Source organism: Vulpes vulpes, chromosome 6, assembly GCF_048418805.1.
Source record: "Vulpes vulpes isolate BD-2025 chromosome 6, VulVul3, whole genome shotgun sequence".
NCBI lineage: Eukaryota > Metazoa > Chordata > Mammalia > Carnivora > Canidae > Vulpes > Vulpes vulpes.
Window position 1 is genome coordinate 133362591 of NC_132785.1, and position 18880 is coordinate 133381470.

The 18880-nt window shown below is 42.1% G+C and overlaps 1 gene segment (V, D, J or C); it reads right to left on the reverse strand.

The window, feature by feature from the left end:
• Nucleotides 1–10802: 10802 nt before the first annotated feature.
• LOC112907980 (immunoglobulin heavy variable 3-23-like) lies at nucleotides 10803–11271 on the reverse strand. The segment is given in 2 exon segments: nucleotides 10803–11122; nucleotides 11226–11271. Coding segments are annotated over 2 exon segments (366 nt in total).
• Between the last annotated feature and the right edge of the window lie 7609 nt (nucleotides 11272–18880).

Genomic DNA, 18880 nt, shown 5'->3' on the forward strand with positions numbered 1-18880 from the left:
TGCATGGACTGTTGGTGCCTCTGTAGCTTAGTGCTCAGCATGCAATTTATGCCACTTCTAAGAAGCTTGTTCATTGATCTGAGTTGTCCTGTGATGCACAGAGAGTACAGCATTGGCTCCTCCAAAGCTTCTCTGTACAAGCATCAGGATACTTGTAATTCATTCATTTCTAAATAAGAGTAATTTAATGTAACTTACTTGGTTTGTGCAAGTTTATGTGATGTGTCTTCATATGATAACTATGTTTCTAAGTTAGAAAATGCATAGGTAAGCATAGAACCCTGTGTTCAGAGAGGCTCCTTGGGGGAAACTGCTCCATGGAGAGGAAGCCTCAGACCCTTAAAGGAAACCTGCACATAACCTCCATCTGCAACTTCTTCTGGGACTTCAAGTCAGAAGTATAGGTGAGTAGTATACACCTCCTAGTGGTCCCGATTCTCTTCTATGGGGAGATATAAACCTGGGGATGACAGCATGGGTGTCATACTGACTACTGTGAGTTCTGTGCCTCAGCTACTTTTAGCATTTGACTTTTTACTTCACATATAATCCCTTTTGTAAAGGGTCCTTCCACAATCCAGGTAACAGGACCTGGTAATGACAATATCTAACAGCTCTGCCATCCTATCCCATAGGTTACATATTAATGCAGCTGAGAGTGCAGTTGTGTCAGGAAGTTAAGTCCACTCATCATAACTCAGTCAGTGTGGCAGCCCCAAATGAACTTAACATAAGGAGTGGCCCATCTTTGCACATCCAGGACTTTAATCATGAGTAGATGAAGGAGAGGGTGGTGCACAGAGGTTTCATAACACAGTGGAGGCCCAGGACCTAGGTGGAGGTTTGATGAATATGTAAGCAGACTATGGGGCAGAAGTTTGTTCTACCTGCAACCATACCTCCCTCCTGACTGTGTCCAGGACCCTGGCCATTCCTTTGAAGACATTCCCACATGGGAGAAAGAGGAGCCAGTGCTTATTGCAAGAGATCCCAGAGAGAACAAAGAAGTCTCAAAGGTCACTGCAAACCCTGCTCCCAGGAAATCCCCAGGAACTAGGACCCACCATCCCCTTCCCCAATTTCATAAAAAGTCACGTCACTCATGCACATCCTTAGCTGGGAAATAGATGGTGCCCAGCCTTCATGTATTTGCCTTTGGTCCTCCTCACCTAGGACTTACCAAATTTCTTCATTTCTTACATTTTCTTACATCATTTCCAAGAATTCATGACATCATGGACTCAACCTTCTGCACTGAGGTTCCTGCTGTCCTGAGAGCCAGGTACCATGGAAACTGGAGCAACACTTACAATCATAATAAAACCTATGGTCAAGCCGAAAGGATCATTTACTCACCAGAGGCACATACAGTTCTTGGGATGAACACTCTCAACTTAGTTTGAAAGGGTAGGGTCATTGTCCCCTTCTCACACAACAGGAGATATGGAGCCCCAACTACACAGACACTTCCATGGTTACTAGCTCCAAGATGAGCCCCCACCACCTTCCAGTCCCTAATTCCACATGGGAAGTATGAAGATAAGGGTGCATTTGGACATGTGCTTATGTGCTCCGTCTAACCATCCTGGTTCTTCACGTTTTGTACTCCATCCACTGTCCCCCTCATGGACAGGTCCTTACATGTACCATGAAGATTTCATGAATTATAAATCTATTACAGGGAAGTCATTCATCCCTGTTGCACGTTCTAACATTCTCTCTCCCTCCTCTGCTTATGCCCCTCACCTCCAAGACTTGAACACATATGTTAGTAGAGGAAAAAGTCTCAAAGCATTAAAACTAGCAAGCTCACGTTGTTTGACTTTCTATGTCTCAGAGAAATCCTGATATGATTTAGAGTTATTTATTGACTTTCTTGTTGATGTATAAATTCTGTATTCAATGATTCTTATCTGGACATTTTTTGTACTCTAATATTGGCAGGTACACACATAATTAGCAATGATGGACTCCCCATTTACACATTGCACTGAGGTGAGGGGCCCAGCCTAAAGAAACAGGTTACATTCCTGTTTCTCTGAACACCCACAGATTTCTGCTGGCAGAGCTGATCATTTCCTCTTGTCCCCAAGTATGGTACATGGCCCCTCATTGGTGACCTTTTCTCTCATGTTCCAGCTCCACTTGGAAGCCAAGGAAGCCCCCAATCCTGCATCCAGCTCTGCACCAGTTACAGAACACAGATTTCTCACTGTATGTCTTGTGTTCAAGGAATGATACCAGCCCTCTGGAGTCCCCTGTGTAGGTTCCAGCTGAGACCCAGTCCCTCTGAATCACAGGAATTTACTCCTGAGAATATTTGATGCCCCTCTGTACACAGGACCAACACACCAGTGTCTCAAAAGGGATTAGAGTTGAAGGGCTGCAGGATGCCCATCTGTCTGAGGAGGATAATGAAGGATGTTCAGGGAAAAAATGACACCCCCTGAGGACAGGTCTCTCAAGATTCATACCGACCCCGGGTCCCTATGTAATGGACCTCGGACATTCCTTCCTTTTCATAGGGGTCTTGGCCAATATTTCTATCTAGTCGTGGTCTGTTGGCTTAACAGGAATGTCTATGAGGGTTCTGGCAGAAGCACAGATACAGGAAGACCTGCTGCCTGAGGTGCAAGGAGCAGGTGTCAGGAAGAGGGGCAACCAGCAAGATGCAGCCCCATGAATGGACAAAACCAGAGCTTTCAGGCAAAGAGTTGTCATAAGGAAGCTCTGATGACTCTCAGAGAGCTGACCCCATTCACCTGCCCCTCTTCTATCCCACCCTCCAGGTAACCTGGAGCATCTCCTGAGTCACCAGACATGGTACAGCTGGTTATGCTCCTCCAGGTATGTCACCCTTCCACAGTCGTGGGGTCACCACGCCCTCAGCTGTAGACCAGGGATGGTCAGTGCATGATGGCTCCTGCCCCTCCTTTCCTCAAGGACATTTACACTTGGTGGTGTCCACCCAAAGCACAGCAATCAGCACAGCCCAGAGTCCCTGCACTGACCATGACTCCTGTATGATGGGGATGAAATCAGTGACCAGCCCAGGTCAGAGGAGACACACACCTGAACACATTAATAAGTTATTTGCACAGCCCAATTGAAGAGGATTGTGAGAACAAGCTGGACGATCATACACTGTGGCAGTGACCAGAGTGCCCCCAGGCCCCAAAGCACTGTTCACCATGAAGAAGGCACATGGGGACCATAAACACACAACATCAATCTCTAGTGTGGAGGTATTGCATCCAAACCAGAAGCAGATTTCTCTCCTCTACTCTGGTTTTTATGTGCAGCTCTTCTCTTCTTGAAACCTGACATACACATGAGCCCATCTGCACAGGTGAGACAGGAACAGATCTCCAAGAGGGAAACCCCACTTCAGAAATCATTTCCTGTCACTCAGGTAAGGGACACTGATACAACATTCAGCAGTCCAGGAACCCTATTACTGCATCATACCATTTATTTGCATCTGGGGAGCCTTCCCTGTCCAGTGACGTCCATGACCTCAAATCGGGGTCATGGCTGTTCCTTCTGGCAAAGGGGATGCCCACAGCATTGATGTTTACTGAGACCTCCCTATGGGTAGGGGGCACATTGCTGGAAGCAATGACATGGTGTGTCAGCCTGGGAATTATCATCTGAGGGGCTAGGCTGGGCCCTCATATCCACAGACTTGCAGGGCCCCAGGCATTGGGAGGACAGACAAACCCAACATGCACACACTTCCCTTTCTCTGCTTGAATCATATTTTCTTTAGTTGTGTTGACTGGAAACAAGCCACACACCCAGGACCAGGGTCCAGGTGGAGGACACTGCCCATGAGCTGGAGGCAGGGAAGAAGGGCACAATGGGATCCTGACTCCAAATATCAGCTACAGTGTGTGTGTGTGTGTGTGTGTGTGTGTGTGTGTGTGTGTGTGTGTCTTATTGGACAGTGGAGTTGCAGTGCCCTATGAGCTGCATGTGTCTTCATGAGAAGACAGATGTGACCTTCAGGAACCTAAAGGAGAAAAGGAGCTCCCCAAAATTGTGACAGTTCCTGGCCTCCTGCTACAATAGGTTGAAGATATACTGAGGGAAATTAGGCAATTAAAACATTAATCAGGAGAGGGAAGAAATGTTATTTGTTTCCATATGACATGATATGCTAAAGAGGCAATGTCTACAAATTCCACAAACCCTAAGAATTAATTAATGACGTCAGGGAATGTTCAGGATATAAAATAAAAAAATACATCTATGATTCCAAAGACTAAGAAAAATTATCTATATAAAATTCACAAAAATATGAATCTAGCTGGTAACAAAAAATATTTAAGATTAAATTTCAATAGGATATAAAGTACCACATTAAACTCAACAGCAAAGAAACAAACAATCCAATCGTGAAATGGGCAAAAGACACGAAGAGAAATCTCACAGAGGAAGACATAGACATGGCCAACACACACATGAGAAAACGCTCTGCATCACTTGCCATCAGGGAAATACAAATCAAAACCACAATGAGATACCACCTCACACCAGTGAAAATGGGGAAAATTAAGAAGGCAGGAAACCACAAATGTTGGAGAGGATATGGAGAAAAGGGAGCCCTCTTACACTGTTAGTGGAAATGTAAAATGGTGCAGCCACTCGGGAAAACTGTGTGGAGGTTCCTCAAAGAGCTAAAGTAGACATGCCCTATGACCCAGCAATTGCACTGTTGGGGATTTACCTGAAAGATACAGATGCAATGAAATGCCGGGATACCTGCACCCCAATATTTATCGCAGCAATGTCCACAATAGTCAAACTGTGGAAGGATCCTCGGTGTCCATCAAGAGATGAGGGATAAAGAAGATGTGGTTTATGTATACAATGGAATATTACCCAGCCATTAGAAACGACAAGTACACACCATTTGCTTCAACGTCGATGGAACTGGTGGGTATTATGCTGAATGAAAAGAGTCAGTAGAGAAGAACAAATATACGTTCTCATTCATTTGGGGAATATAAATAATAGTGAAAGGGCATAGAAGCGAAGGGAGAAGAAATGAATAAGAAATATCAGAAAGGGAGACAGAACACAAAGACTCCTAACTCTGGGAAATGACCTAGGAGTGTTGGAAGGGGAGGGGCTGGGGGTGAATGGGTGACAGGCAATGAGGGGGGCACTTGGCAGGATGAGCACTGGGTGTTATTCTGTATGTTGAAAAATTGGACAACAATAAAAATTTTATTATTAAAAATTTTCTGAAAATGTATAAATAAATGAATAGATAAATGATAGATAAATAAATAAATAAATAAATATATAAATAAATAAATAAAATATTGGGGCCAAGATCATGGAAGAGTACGTGTCCTCAACTCACCTTGTACCAGCAACTACTCTAGATAACCTTTTTAATAGATCTTGGATATTAGCTCCTTACCTGATAGGTCATTTACAAATATCTTCTTCCATTCTATAGGTTGTCTATGAGTTTTGTTGACTATTTTGCTGTGCATAGCTTTTTATATTGATAAAGGCCCAATAGCTCACAACCAATAGGAAGGAGATACAAACTATTTTAAAAACATATTAGGACCACTTTTATGCCAAAAAATTAGGCAATCCAGAAGAAATTGATGCTTTTCTGGAAAACTACAAATAAACAAAACTGGAACAAGAAGAAATAGAAAACCCGAACAGGCAAATAACCAAGGAGGAAATTGAAGCAGTCATGTAAAACCTCCCAACACAAAAGTGAAGGGCCAGATTTCTTCCCAGAGAAGTCTATCAAGCATTTAAAGAAGAAGCAATACCTATTTACTAAAGCTGTTCTGAAAGATAGAAAGGAACAGAATACTTCCAAAAACTTTTTATGAGGCCAGAATCACCTTAAATCCAAAACAAGACAAAGACCCCACCAAAATGGAGAATTATAGACCAATAACTCTGATGAACACAGATGCAAAAATTCTCAACAAGACACTGGCCAGTAGGGCACAACAGAATATTAACAAAATAATTCACCATGACCAAGTGGGATTTATACCTGGGATGCAAGGCTGGTTCAACACTCATAAAGCAATCAATATGATAGATCATATCAACAAGAGAAAAAAACAAGAATCATAGGATCTTCTCAATAGAAACAGAGAAAGTATTTGACAAAATAGAGCATCCATTCCTGATCAAAACTCTTCAGAGCATAGGGATAGAGGGAAGATTCCGCCGCATCTTAAAAGCCATCTACGAAAAGCTCACAGCAAATATCATTCTCAGTGGGGAAGCACTGGAAACCCTTCCCCTAAGATCAGGAACAAGACAGGGATATCGACTCTCACCACTGGTAGTCAATATAGTACTAGAAGCCCTAGCCTCAGCAATAAGGCAACAAAAAGAAACAAAAGGCATTCATATTGGCAAACAAGAAGTCGAAACCAAAAAAAAAAACAAACAAACAAAAAAAAAAGGAAGTCAAAACCTCTGTCTTCCCAGATGACATGACACTGTATCTAGAAAACTCAAAGGACTCCACCCCAAGGTTGATTGAACTCATACAGCAATTTGGCAGTGTGGCAGGATACAAAATCAGTGCCTAGAAATCACTTCCATTACTATACACTAACAATGAGATTGAAGAAAGAAAAGTTAAGGCATCAAAAAAATCTTAAATTGCACCCGAAAGCGTAAGATACCCAGGATTAACCCTAACCAAAGAGGTAAAGTTTCTATACCCTAAAAGCTATGGAACACTTCTGAACGAAATTGAGGAAGACACAAAAATATTGATAAATATTCCATGCTCATTGATTGGAAGAACTAATTTTGTGAAAATGTCAATGCTACCGAGGGCTATTTACAGGTTCAATGCAATTCCTACCAAAATACCTTGGACTTTCTTCAGAGGGTTGGAACAAATCAAATTAAGGTTTGTGTGGAATCAGAAAATACTCCAAATAGCCAGGAGAATACTGAAAGGAAAACCAGAGCTGGGGGCATCAGAATGCTGGATTCCAAGTTCTACTACAAAGATGTGATCATCAGGACGTTCTGGTACTGGTACAAAAACAGACACATTGATCAATTGCACAGAATGTAGAACCAGAAGTGGACACTGAACTCTATGGTCAACTAATATTTGACAAAGCAGGAAAGATTATCCACTGGAAAAAACAAGAGTCTCTTCTATAAATGGTGCTGGGAAAATTGGACAACCATGTACAGAAGAATGAAACTAGATCATTCTCTTACACAAAACACAAGACAAAGAAAAAAATGGATGACAGAACAAAAGGTGAGCAAGATTCCATCAAAATCCTAGAAAACACAGGTAACACCCTTTTTGATCTTGGCCACAGTAACTTCTTGCAAGATTCATCCATGAAGGCAAGAGAAACTAAAGTAAAAATGAACTATTGGGACTTCATCAAGAGAAAATGCTTTTGCACAGCAAAAGACACCGTCAAAAAAACTCAAAGACAACCTGCAGAAAGGGAGAAAATATTTGCAAATGACTATATAATAGACTAGTATAGGACAAATAAGCGGTGAGACTCTGTTTAAGTGTTTCTGGGAGATGTCACCACATTCCCAGATTCGGTGGACTAAACAACAGACACTCATTTTCACAGCTCTGGAGTCTGGGAAGTCTAAGATCCAGGTGCAGGCAAATGTGGTGTCTGGAGTGCACACGTCCAAGTGCGTCCCTTCCCTGTCACCTCACATGGGACCAAGGGGCATGGAGCTTTCCATATCCTGATGTATAAGGTTCCTGATCACATCATGAGGCTCCGCCTCCTGTCCTAATTGCTCCCCTAAGGCCCCAACTCCTTCTTCCTTCACATAGATGTTTGGTTCCAGCATGGGGATGGTAGAGGTGACATACAGTTAGCTAAATCAGCACAGGAAGGATCCATGACTTATACCCAGCAGGTGGAAGGTCCTCCTCCACTTTTGTTCTCTCATAATTGTTAAGTGGAATTTGTCATCACACAGTATTCTTGAGTGTGTCCTGCTCGCTCCTTGATCTCCAACGCCCCATCTTCTCTTCCTGCCCAACCCATGGGAAATCAGCAAGAACACTTGACTTGACATCAGGGAAATGCAAATGAAAACCACTCTAAGATCCCACTTCTACACCTCAGAATGGGTAAAGGAACAAGGCCGAAAACAATATATATAAGCGAGGATATCGAGAAAGTGGAACTTTCTCTTCATTTGGTGGGAATGCAGCCTTATTTGGCCACTCCAGAAAACAGAATGGAATGTCCTGAAAAAGTGAGAATAGAGCTACCCGAGGATACAGCCATTACACTACATGGTATTTACCCCAAAGACAGAAATTTAATGTAATTAAGGGACCCCTGCACCCCAATGTTCACAGCAACGATGTCCAGAATAGCCAAACTGTGGGAGGAATCATGATGCCCTTCTACAGAAGAGTGATAAAGAAGATGTGGAAGGAGCTCGGTGCCCATCAACAGATGAATGTGAAGAGAAGATGTGATTTATATGTACAATGGGACATTACTCAGCGATTAGAAATGACAAATATGCACCATTCGCTTCAGTGTGGATGGAACTGGAGGGTATTATGCTGAGTGAAGTAAGTGATTCAGAGAAGGACAAACATTATATGGTTTCACACATACAAAGTACATAAAAATAGTGCAAGGGAATAAAGGGGAGAGGAGATAGAATGAGTGGGAATCATCAGAGACAGTAACAGTACATGAGAATCTCCTACCTATGAGGGAAAAAACAAGGAGGAGTGGAAGGAGAGATGGTTGGGGAGTTGGGGTACCTGGATGACAGGAGCTGAGGGGGGTAATTGGCGGAATGAGTACTGGCTGTTATATGTTGGCAAATCGAACTCCAATAAAATATACAAATTATGTGGTTTATATATACAATGGGATATTACACAGCTGTCAGAAATGATGAAGAACATGAAATAACATTTCCTTCAACATGGATGGAACTGGAGCTATTATACTAGGAAAAATTAATCACAGAGAGACAATGATATGGCCTCACTCATATGTGGAATATAGGAAATATTGAAAGAGACCATAAGGGAAGGAGTGAAACAGTGGGGTAATATTACAGTGGAAGACAAATCATGAGGGACACTTAACTCTGGGGGAAAAAAACTGAGGGTCGCTGGAAGGGAGGGCATGGGGGATGGGGGAACTGGGTGATAGGAGTTAGGGAGGGGACGTGATATGATGAGCACTGAGTGTGTAGTAAATATTGGTAAATTCAATTTAAACAAGGAAAAATGGACTTTCGCCTGTCCACATTCCTGGAACATCATTCATGGACTGGGAGGAGCAAACAACAGACACTCATTCTCACAGATCTGGAATCTGGGATGTCTGAGGTCCAGGTGCAGCCAGATGTGGTCTCTGGAGAGTGCCCACGTCCTACCCCATTCTTTCCCCATCACCTCACATGGGGCCAGGGTGCAGGGAACTTTCCCAGTCCTGGTTTATAAGGGTCCTGATCCTATCATGAGGCTGCACCTCCTTACCAAAATGTTCCCTTAAGGCTCCACCTCCTTCCCCATCTCATGGGCGTTAGGTTCCAACATGGGCATGGTAGAAGTCACACACAGTGATATGACGTCAGCACCAGAAGGATCCATGAGTTATTCCCTGCAGGTGGAAGGTCCTGCAATCCAGCTCCTCACCCTAAGGATCCTCATTGATCCAGTTGAAGCTTCTGGTCTCTGAGCACATAGTGTATATATGACCTTCAGAATCAGATTGTGACCTTGGTGAGAGGACAGCTTCCATCTGAGACCTGGGTAGGATCCTGACCTATTTGTATTATTATTTAAAGTTTCGTGCTGTTTCAATATATTATTCATCTCCTTTCCCCAAGATTCTGACATCTGTCTACTGAGAATGACCATGTTTCTCTTTTGTCCTTCCAGTTTGATGCTTCTTTAGTGAAAAGATTCCTCACACCATGTCCAGTCTTTATTGCCTGCTAGCTCCCTGACATTCCTCGCTCATTCTTCTCCTCCACCCAAAGAATAAGAAATCAAATAACCCAGGCCTTCCCTCTTTTGATGCAGTTGGGACACTAACTCCACACAAGCCCCTCCTGGAGCAGGATGCCATCCCCACCACTGACCCACAACACACACCCAGAGCCAGTGTCCTTCCCTGGCACCATCCAGGCATTTATGACGTGATGAGAGGCCTGCCTGGCTCCAATCAGACTTGAAGGTGAAGGTGATGAATGGTTACACTCTCGTGATTGTGTGTGTGTGTGTGTGTGTGTGAATGACCTCTGAGTCCACATCCCTACCATGTCATGATGTTATCCTGGGAATCTCTCTCACTCCCAGGCTGTTATTAACATTTTTGTAGAATGTCTCTTTACTCTTGTGTTGATTGGGGATTCTGCTATACCGAGATGTGCAAGACAGCATGTTAGCTTGGGGTCCTGTGATCCACAGTGATCGCCAGTAGGAGTCATTAAAAGGTTCAGATGATGTGAATTGAGTTATTTGTAATTGATTAAAATTTCGGTTCAGGAAAATTTAAGTACAAGTAAGTGCAAGTGCTATAGTTGAATTCTAGGTCTCTAAGAAAGAGAATGAATAGATAAACACATAATCAAGAGTTCAGAGGGGCTCCCGGGGGGGAAACTGCTCCATGGAGTAGAAGCCCCATCCCTGACAGGAAACCTGCCCATCTGCACCTGCTCCTGGTCCTTCAAGACAGAAGTGGTGAGGAGTGTGCACCCCCTCATGGTCCCGATCCCCTTCTACAGGGAGGTTTGTGTCTGGGCTCACACTGAGTTCATCTCACTGTGTCCTTCGCACAGTAATACATGGCCGTGTCCTCGGCTCTCAGGCTGTTCATCTGCAGATACAGCGTGTTCTTGGCGTTGTCTCTGGAGATGGTGAATCGCCCCTTCACAGCGTCAGTGTAGCCTGTGCTACTTCCATCATAGATAATACCTGTGACCCACTGCAGCCCCTTCCCTGGAGCCTGGCGGACCCAGCTCAGGGCATAGCTACTGAAGGTGAATCCAGAGGCCACACAGGAGAGTCTCAGGGACCCCCCAGGCTTCACCAGGTCTCCCCCAGACTCCACCAGCTTCACCTCACCCTGGACACCTGCAGACATAAGACATTCTGGTCAAACAACTGTCCCAAATCCCCTGTTTCTTTCACTCACCTTCACTCACAGACTCAAGGTCTCTGGTTCCCTATGAAGTACCTTGTAAAATAGCGACAAGGAAGACCCAGCCGAGCACAGACTCCATGGTGGTTTGTCTGTGTTGTGTCCTGATCACTGATTCGGGGCACCTGGGGATCCTGGGACTTGGGCTCCTCTCCCAGCTGCAGGGTTGGAACTGGGCTGGTTTAATCAGTGCAGGGAGGGCCCTATTTGCATGTCCTCTGACTATATAACCAGCTCCAGACTTACATTCGTGTATTTAAAGCCAACACGTGTGTTGCACCACAATTCTATAGCAATTTGTGTAGATGGCCCTCTGACTATATGAAGTTCTAAGGACAGTTATTTTTTAATTTCTGGGTTCATTTCAAAAGACACATCAGTATATGTCATTTTCTGGAGATATTTCATCTTGTTAATAAATTTTAATCCTAAATATTTATTTTTGGTGCTAGTGGAAATTGGATTATTTTGTTAATTTTGCACATGTAAATTGTTGTTATTTTGTAGGAATATATCTTTATTTTATTTGCTGATTATATATACTGATTTTTTGCTGAGCTCATGAGTTATTTCTTCCAGTTTTTATGTGAAGTTTTTACTCCTTGACTCTATTAAGACATTGTCATAGGAAAACTAATTATTTTCTTTCCAAGTTACCACGTTTTCTTTATTTTTAAATGTAGTTTTCTTGCTACGTTTACTGGTAGGTCCTCCAGTCTGGGGCAGAAAGCATTTTCCTCTTCAGGATGCATTGTCTGTTCTATTTTTTTTACATGCATCCTATGTTTATTGCAGCATTTTTTAAATAATAATTTTATTTTTATTGGTGTTCAATTTGCCAACATACAGAATAACATCCAGTGCTCATCCCGTCAAGTGCCCTCCTCAGTGCCCATCACACATTCACCCCCACCCCCCGTCATCATCCCTTCCACCACCCCAGTTCGTTTCCCAGAGTTAGGAGTCTTCTGTGTTCTGTCTCCCTTTCTGATATTTTCTACACATTTCTTCTCCCTTCCCTTATATTCCCTTTCACTATTGTTTATATTCCCCCAAATGAATGAGAACATACACTGTTTGTCCTTCTCTGATTGACTTACTTCACTCAGCATAATACCCTCCAGTTCCATCCACCTTGAAGCAAATGGTGGGTATTTGCTGTTTCTAATGGCTGAGTAATATTCCATTGTATACATAAACCACATCTTCTTTATCCATTCATCTTTCAATGGTCACGGAGGCTCCTTCCACAGTTTCGCTATTATGGACATTGTTACTATAAACATCGGGGTGCAGGTGTCCCAGGTTTCACTGCATGTGCATCTTTCGTGTAAGCAGTTGATATAAGGTAGACCTAGAGGAGACAATAAATTTCATTTTGTATGTGGATGACCTACCTAATATAAAGTGACAGTCTACAACTCAAATCAGGACAAGGTGGATCTTCATGTCTTCTGCCCATGTCTGATTGTAGTTTTCACTTTCTGGTTGTTTAGTTTGGTAATTTATTTTTCGATTTTGGAAACCAGCCTTAATCTGGAGATAGATTTGCAAATCTCTTCTCCCATTGTTTTTATTCTTTTGGAAGATATTATTTATTTATTCATCAGAGATGGAGTGAGAGATTCAGAGACGGGCAGATGGAGAAGTGGGCTCCCCACACGGAGCCTAATGCTGATCTCAATCCTAGAGCTGTAGGACCCTCTGAGCCAAAGACAGATGCTCAAGCTACACAGGCATCTCTATCTTTTCAATTGTTAGGTTGTCTTTTAATTATGTTGAGTGTTTCCATAGCTGTACTACACCTCCTTCCTTGATGTAGTGCATATAGTTCACTTTTACTTTTGTTTCCCTTCCCTTTGGAGATTCGAGTACCAAGAACCTGTTGTGGCTGAGGTCACAAAATCTCCTTGATTTTGATGGTTTTTTGCCTCACATTTAGGTCTTTCATCTACTCTGAGTTAACCTTTGTGTGGAGTGTAAGAATGTGGCCCAGGTTCATTCTATTTGCAGCTGCCCAATGTTCCCAACACCACTTGTTCAAGAGATTGTCCTTTTTCCAGTTGATAGTCCTTTGTACTTTGTTGAGGATAAGTTGGCCATTGAGCTCTGTTTCCCTTTATGGGTTCTTTTTCTATTTCATTGACCATGTGCATGTTTTACTGCCACTATTATACTGTTTTGATGATCACAACTTTGAAATCTGGAATTCTGATGGCTTTTGCTTTGTTTTTTTTTTTAAGTTTTTATTTATTTACTCACGAGAGACACAGGGATACAGAGAGTATGGCAGAGACACAGGCAGAGGGATCAGCAGGCATCATGTGGGAAGCCTGATGTGGGACTCGTTCCCAGGTCTGCAGGATCATGCACTGGACAAAAAGGCAGTGGGAAAACCCTGAGCCACCCGGGCTGCACTGATTTGTTTTTTGTTTCAATTCTTTTGCTTACTCAGAATCTTTTCTGTTTATTTACAAATTTTGGGCTTTTTCAATTCCCTAGAAAAAAGTTGGTGGTGTTTTGATAGGGTTCATATTGAATGCATAGATGCTGTTGGTGGCTTATACATTATATGAATATTTATTTTTCCAATCCATGAGAAAATACTGTTTTCCATATCTTTCTGTCTTTTTTAATGTGTTACAAAGGAATATTAGAATTTTTCGACTAAAGGTCCTTTCCTCCTTGGTGGCATTTTTATACACTAACAATGAGACTGAAGAAAGAGAAATTAAGGAGTCAATCTCATTTACAATTGCACCCAAATCATAAGATACCTAGGAATAAACCTAACCAAAGAGGTAAAAAATCTATACCCTTAGAACTATAGAACACTTCTGAAAGAAATTGAGGAAGACACAAAGAGATGGAAAAATATTCCATGCCCATGGGTTGGAAGAATTAATATTGTGAAAATGTTAATGTTACCCAGGGCAATTTACACATTTAATGCAATCTCTATCAAAATACCATGGACTTTCTTCAGAGAGTTAGAACAAATTATTTTAAGATTTGTGTGGAATCAGAAAAGACCCCGAATAGCCAGGGGAATTTTAAAAAATAAAACCATAGCTGGGGGCATCCCAATGCCAGATTTCAGGTTGTACTACAAAGCTGTGGTCATCAAGACAGTGTGGTACTGGCACAAAAACAGATACATAGATCAATGGAACAGAATAGAGAACCCAGAAGTGGACCCTGAATATTGTGGTCAACTAATATTTGATAAAGGAGGAAAGACTATCCACTGGAAGAAAGACAGTCTCTTCAATAAATAGTGCTGTTTAGGATTATTCCTCATTATCTGAAGTTTCATTTGTTTTTTAAATTTTATTTCTTTATTATTTTTTATTGGAGTTTGCTTTGCCAACATATAGTATAATACCCATTGCCCATCCCGTCAAGTGAGGACCCATTGCCTGTCACCCAGTCACCCCTACCCCAGCCTACCTCCCTTACAACTACCCCTGCACAGAGTTCCTTCCCAGAGTTCCTTTCCCAGAGTTAGGAGTCTCTCATGTTCTGTCGACCTTTGATATTTCCCACTCATTTTCTCTCCTTTCCCTTTTACTCCCTTTCACTACTTTTGTATTCCCTGAATGAATGAGACCATATGTTTGTTCTTCTGCTACTGACTTACTTCACTCAGCGTAATACCCTCCAGTTCCAATCACGTCGAAGCAAATGGTGGGTGTTCTTCATTTCTAATGGCTGAGTAATATTTCATTATATATATGGACCACATCTTCTTTATGAATTATCTTTTCACTGGACACCGAGGCTCCTTCCACAGTTTGGCTACTCTGGACATTGCTGCTATAAACATTGGGGTGTAGGTGTCGTGGTCTTTCACTGCATCTGTATCTTTGTAATAAATCCCAGTAGTGCAATTCCTGGGTCATAGGAAAGCTCCAGGGTAAGTTGAGAGATTCATAGCATATAGAACTAGACATTAAATTAAAAATATTGAATTAGAAAAAGGAATCCATTTTTTTGGTGTCAGGTGGTGAAAGTCAGGTGAACAGCACAGAGTAAGCATGAATTGTCGAGCTCTGACCTATTCCCTGTAGAAGAATAGTAGGTTCAGATGAATGCCAGTAGACACTTGTTCATGCTTTCTGAGTTTCCAGCAGCACCCTGTATTAACAGGGCTTTCCCATTAGTTCAGGAAGTCCCAAAATAGGGATGTCATGGGATGATGGTGTCTGTAGAGGCTAAAAGTGAGGTGGAGGCATGGGTAAATTAGGAAAGACAGCTGTAGTTTCAATTTCAACCTACATGTTCCCACAGTGGAGTCATGATGGTTTTGATTAATTAATGTCTACTCCCAGTTGGGGATAAAATGTGTAAATCAAACATATTCAATCTCATTACCCCATATCTCAATGTTTATGAACTTTTGAGGTATAATTTCTCTTTTTCTAGCAACATTAGATGAAAATATCAAAATCATAGACATTTTTGAAAAGATTTAACATATATATTATGGAGGATTTTCTGTCAGTTCTTAAAAATGCCCATTCTTCTGTTGACTTGATGAGCACTGGTTGATATGCTATATGTTGGGAAATTGACTCAAATAGAAAATATATAAAATATATTTTAAAAATAGTGTCAAGGGAAACACAGCTGAGCACAGACTCCTTGGTGAGTTGTGTTTGTCCTGATTACTGACATTGTTCCTGGGCCTGAGGTTCCTCTCCCAGATGCAGGATCAGGTCTGTGATGTTTTATTCAATAGAGAGAGGCCCCTATATACATGTGGTCTCAGTATAGTCAGGTTGGGATCATTTATGTGAAGCTGTTGTGACCTGTAAAGATGTGACTGCTTTTGTGTGCTCATATTTACTTCTTTGAAAAACTATGTTTTTATTATGTAATATTCCAGACTTCAGACTTTGTGTCCACCTGGTACTTTGTAATTGTATTTGCATAGAATCTTGGTTTGTAGGTGTCATGTTTCCCCATACAGTGATGTGAACCTACCCCTTAAATTGTAGAGGGTTTCTAACGTGTCCTTGTGCACATTTTCAGGTGAGTCTAACCCCAAATTCTTTCCCTGTGTTCCTCTACACAGGACTTCCTGCCCTCTGAAACATCTGAATGACAGAGTGGTAGGGTTCCTTAGAATAGTGGACCCCGCATGTATTGGGGATCACATGATTTTGCTAAATTCAGAATTTAGCTGAATTTCAGAGGTTTTCAGGTAATGCAGTTCTATTTGTAAGTCTCTAACAACTCAGTCACTGTGTTCCACTGCAGTTAACTCTGTGATCTTCTGTAATCACTTTGATGAGCTTACCTGACATAGAATGAGCTCATTCAGGCAGGGTTTGGGATATAATAAACTGGTGTCAGAATGAACATTTTCCATTGTATAGCCTATATTTCTATTTTTCTTACACTTCCTAAACTAACAGTGTAGTGTTGCCTTTCCACTGTAAGTTTTTCATGAGTTCCTTTTACATTCAAATACTATATTCCATCTAGGAGAAGAAAAATATCTACCATGAACCTCTTCTACAGATTTATCAGGTATTTTTCATAACAAATGCAGCAGGAAATTTCAGTTTCAATTCAATTTCAATTTGTGCCTCTGATCAGCCATAATTTTGGTTTTCTTAGATCATTCCCCCTGACCCTGTGGGCTGCATACAGGACTTTTGTTCTATCTCAAAATCTAGCCCATTCCATGTTTGTTTTTTAATATTTTATTTCTTTATTCATGAGAGACAGACAGAGAGAGAGAGAGAGAGAGAGAGAGAGAGAGATGCAGAGACACAGGCAGAGGGAGAAGTACGCACCATGCAGGGAGCCTGCTGTGGGACTCTGTTCCTGATCTCCAGGATCAGGCCCTGGGCTGAGGGTGGCACTAAATGGCTGAGCCACCTGAGTACCCCCATTTCCATCTTTGAATATATCATATGCATCAGAAAGACTGCAAGCAAAGCCCACCACTCAAATGGCACCTGTGTCACTACTAAGAGACATGGCCAATGGATGCTAGTAATATATCTCCAATTCTATTCCTTTGGGAGCATCTGTGCCTTCCTGGAAGCCTCAACCTCACTGCTAGGAAGTGCATTGCTCCTTTTTGTCACTTGTTGGATGACCTTATATGTATGTACTACACATGTCTATAATTACTTCCTGAAACTTAATATAACATTATTACAATACTCAATAGGCTTTACAAACACAAATGATTCCTCAGGATCCAGAATCAGAATAGGGGTGAAAATAAGTTTATCATATTCTGAAACAAAACACCAGGATTCAAGGTTCACCTCCAAAATATAAATCAGAAAGAATTCAGCACACCGTCTTTCATAAAAGAAAATATGGGAGGGAGCAGCTAACATGTTAGAATATTAGGGAGACTCAGGGATTGTCACATCCCTGGAACAGCTGGATAGTTATTGAATCATTTTGAACATCCATGAAATTGATCAGTATTGAAAAAGCAACAACAGCAAGACTCCTAATAGAATACTAAGCAGGTTATGAGTGGTGGAGCTGTGTGCTGTTGACATTGGGGAGATACAACCGTGGGGATGACAGCAGGAGGGAGGTTGCTTGCTGAAGCTACAGTCAAGGACTTTAAGGACAAGAGAGGAATGTATGAACTTTTAGAATTCTACTCCTGCAGGGGATGGACCTGGCATGATGGTGCTCAAATGGACAAATGGGGAAATTTCCTGGATCTAAGGACCCCCTGAGTGCCAAGAAGAAAAAGTGGCACAATGTGATGCATGGTTAAGAAGGACTGGAACCTGAAGTCATGTGAACATTGGGTCTGAGTGCAGGCGTTGTACTTTGTTTCCATAAACTGAACTCTGTGTGGTCCTGTGACCTCTATTCTGAAACCAGCAGAGAGAAACTAGAAACTCTCTCGTGACAATCCCTCAAAGGACCAACCCAGGTCCACACAACAGGAGCCTTTCATATTGACATTTAGAGACCCATTCATGTGCCTGAGATAAACCAGCTCAGACACAGGTACAGTGGACACGGAATTCAGAGGTACACTGAGGACAGAAAGAGCTTGATGGCTCTCCTATGAGGGCTCCTTGAAGACTTGGGGGTGCAAACATTCAATCCTAGGCTAGAGGTAGGAGGCCATGTTCATAACGGCTCTCCAATGCAGCCAGGAATAGAGTCACAAAACCCCAAAAAGGCCTCAACAATGTGGGATGTAAGCATCTACAGAGGAAAGAACACCAGCAGTAAAAGGTAACAATCCATTGCCAACTGCACTGTGGATTTAGACATCCATGTAAGCCCAGCTCATGTCCAGGGCTGCACACTGCAAGAGGAACTGTGCGCTCCATCCCTTGCTCAATCCTCTCACATCTATTTTCTGAACGTTCATATCTAGGGACAGCTTCTATTTGTATAAATGTTTATGAAATCATCGAAGCCAACCAATGCCCTGCTTCTCAGCATTCAGAGCTGCTCCCCTGCCTTGCTAACGATGAGTGGACTTACCTTCCCTGAAATAGCTTCACTGTCATGTAAGTTCACATGTAGACTATGAAATAGGATGGTAGAGCTGTTAGATATTGACATAACCAGGTCATGTTACCTGGTTGTTGCAAATTCCATGACAAAAAATGATTGCATTTAAATAAAATGATAAGAGGTAAATAAGTCATGTAGGTCCCTTGAGGGATTGCATTGAGGAAATCCTA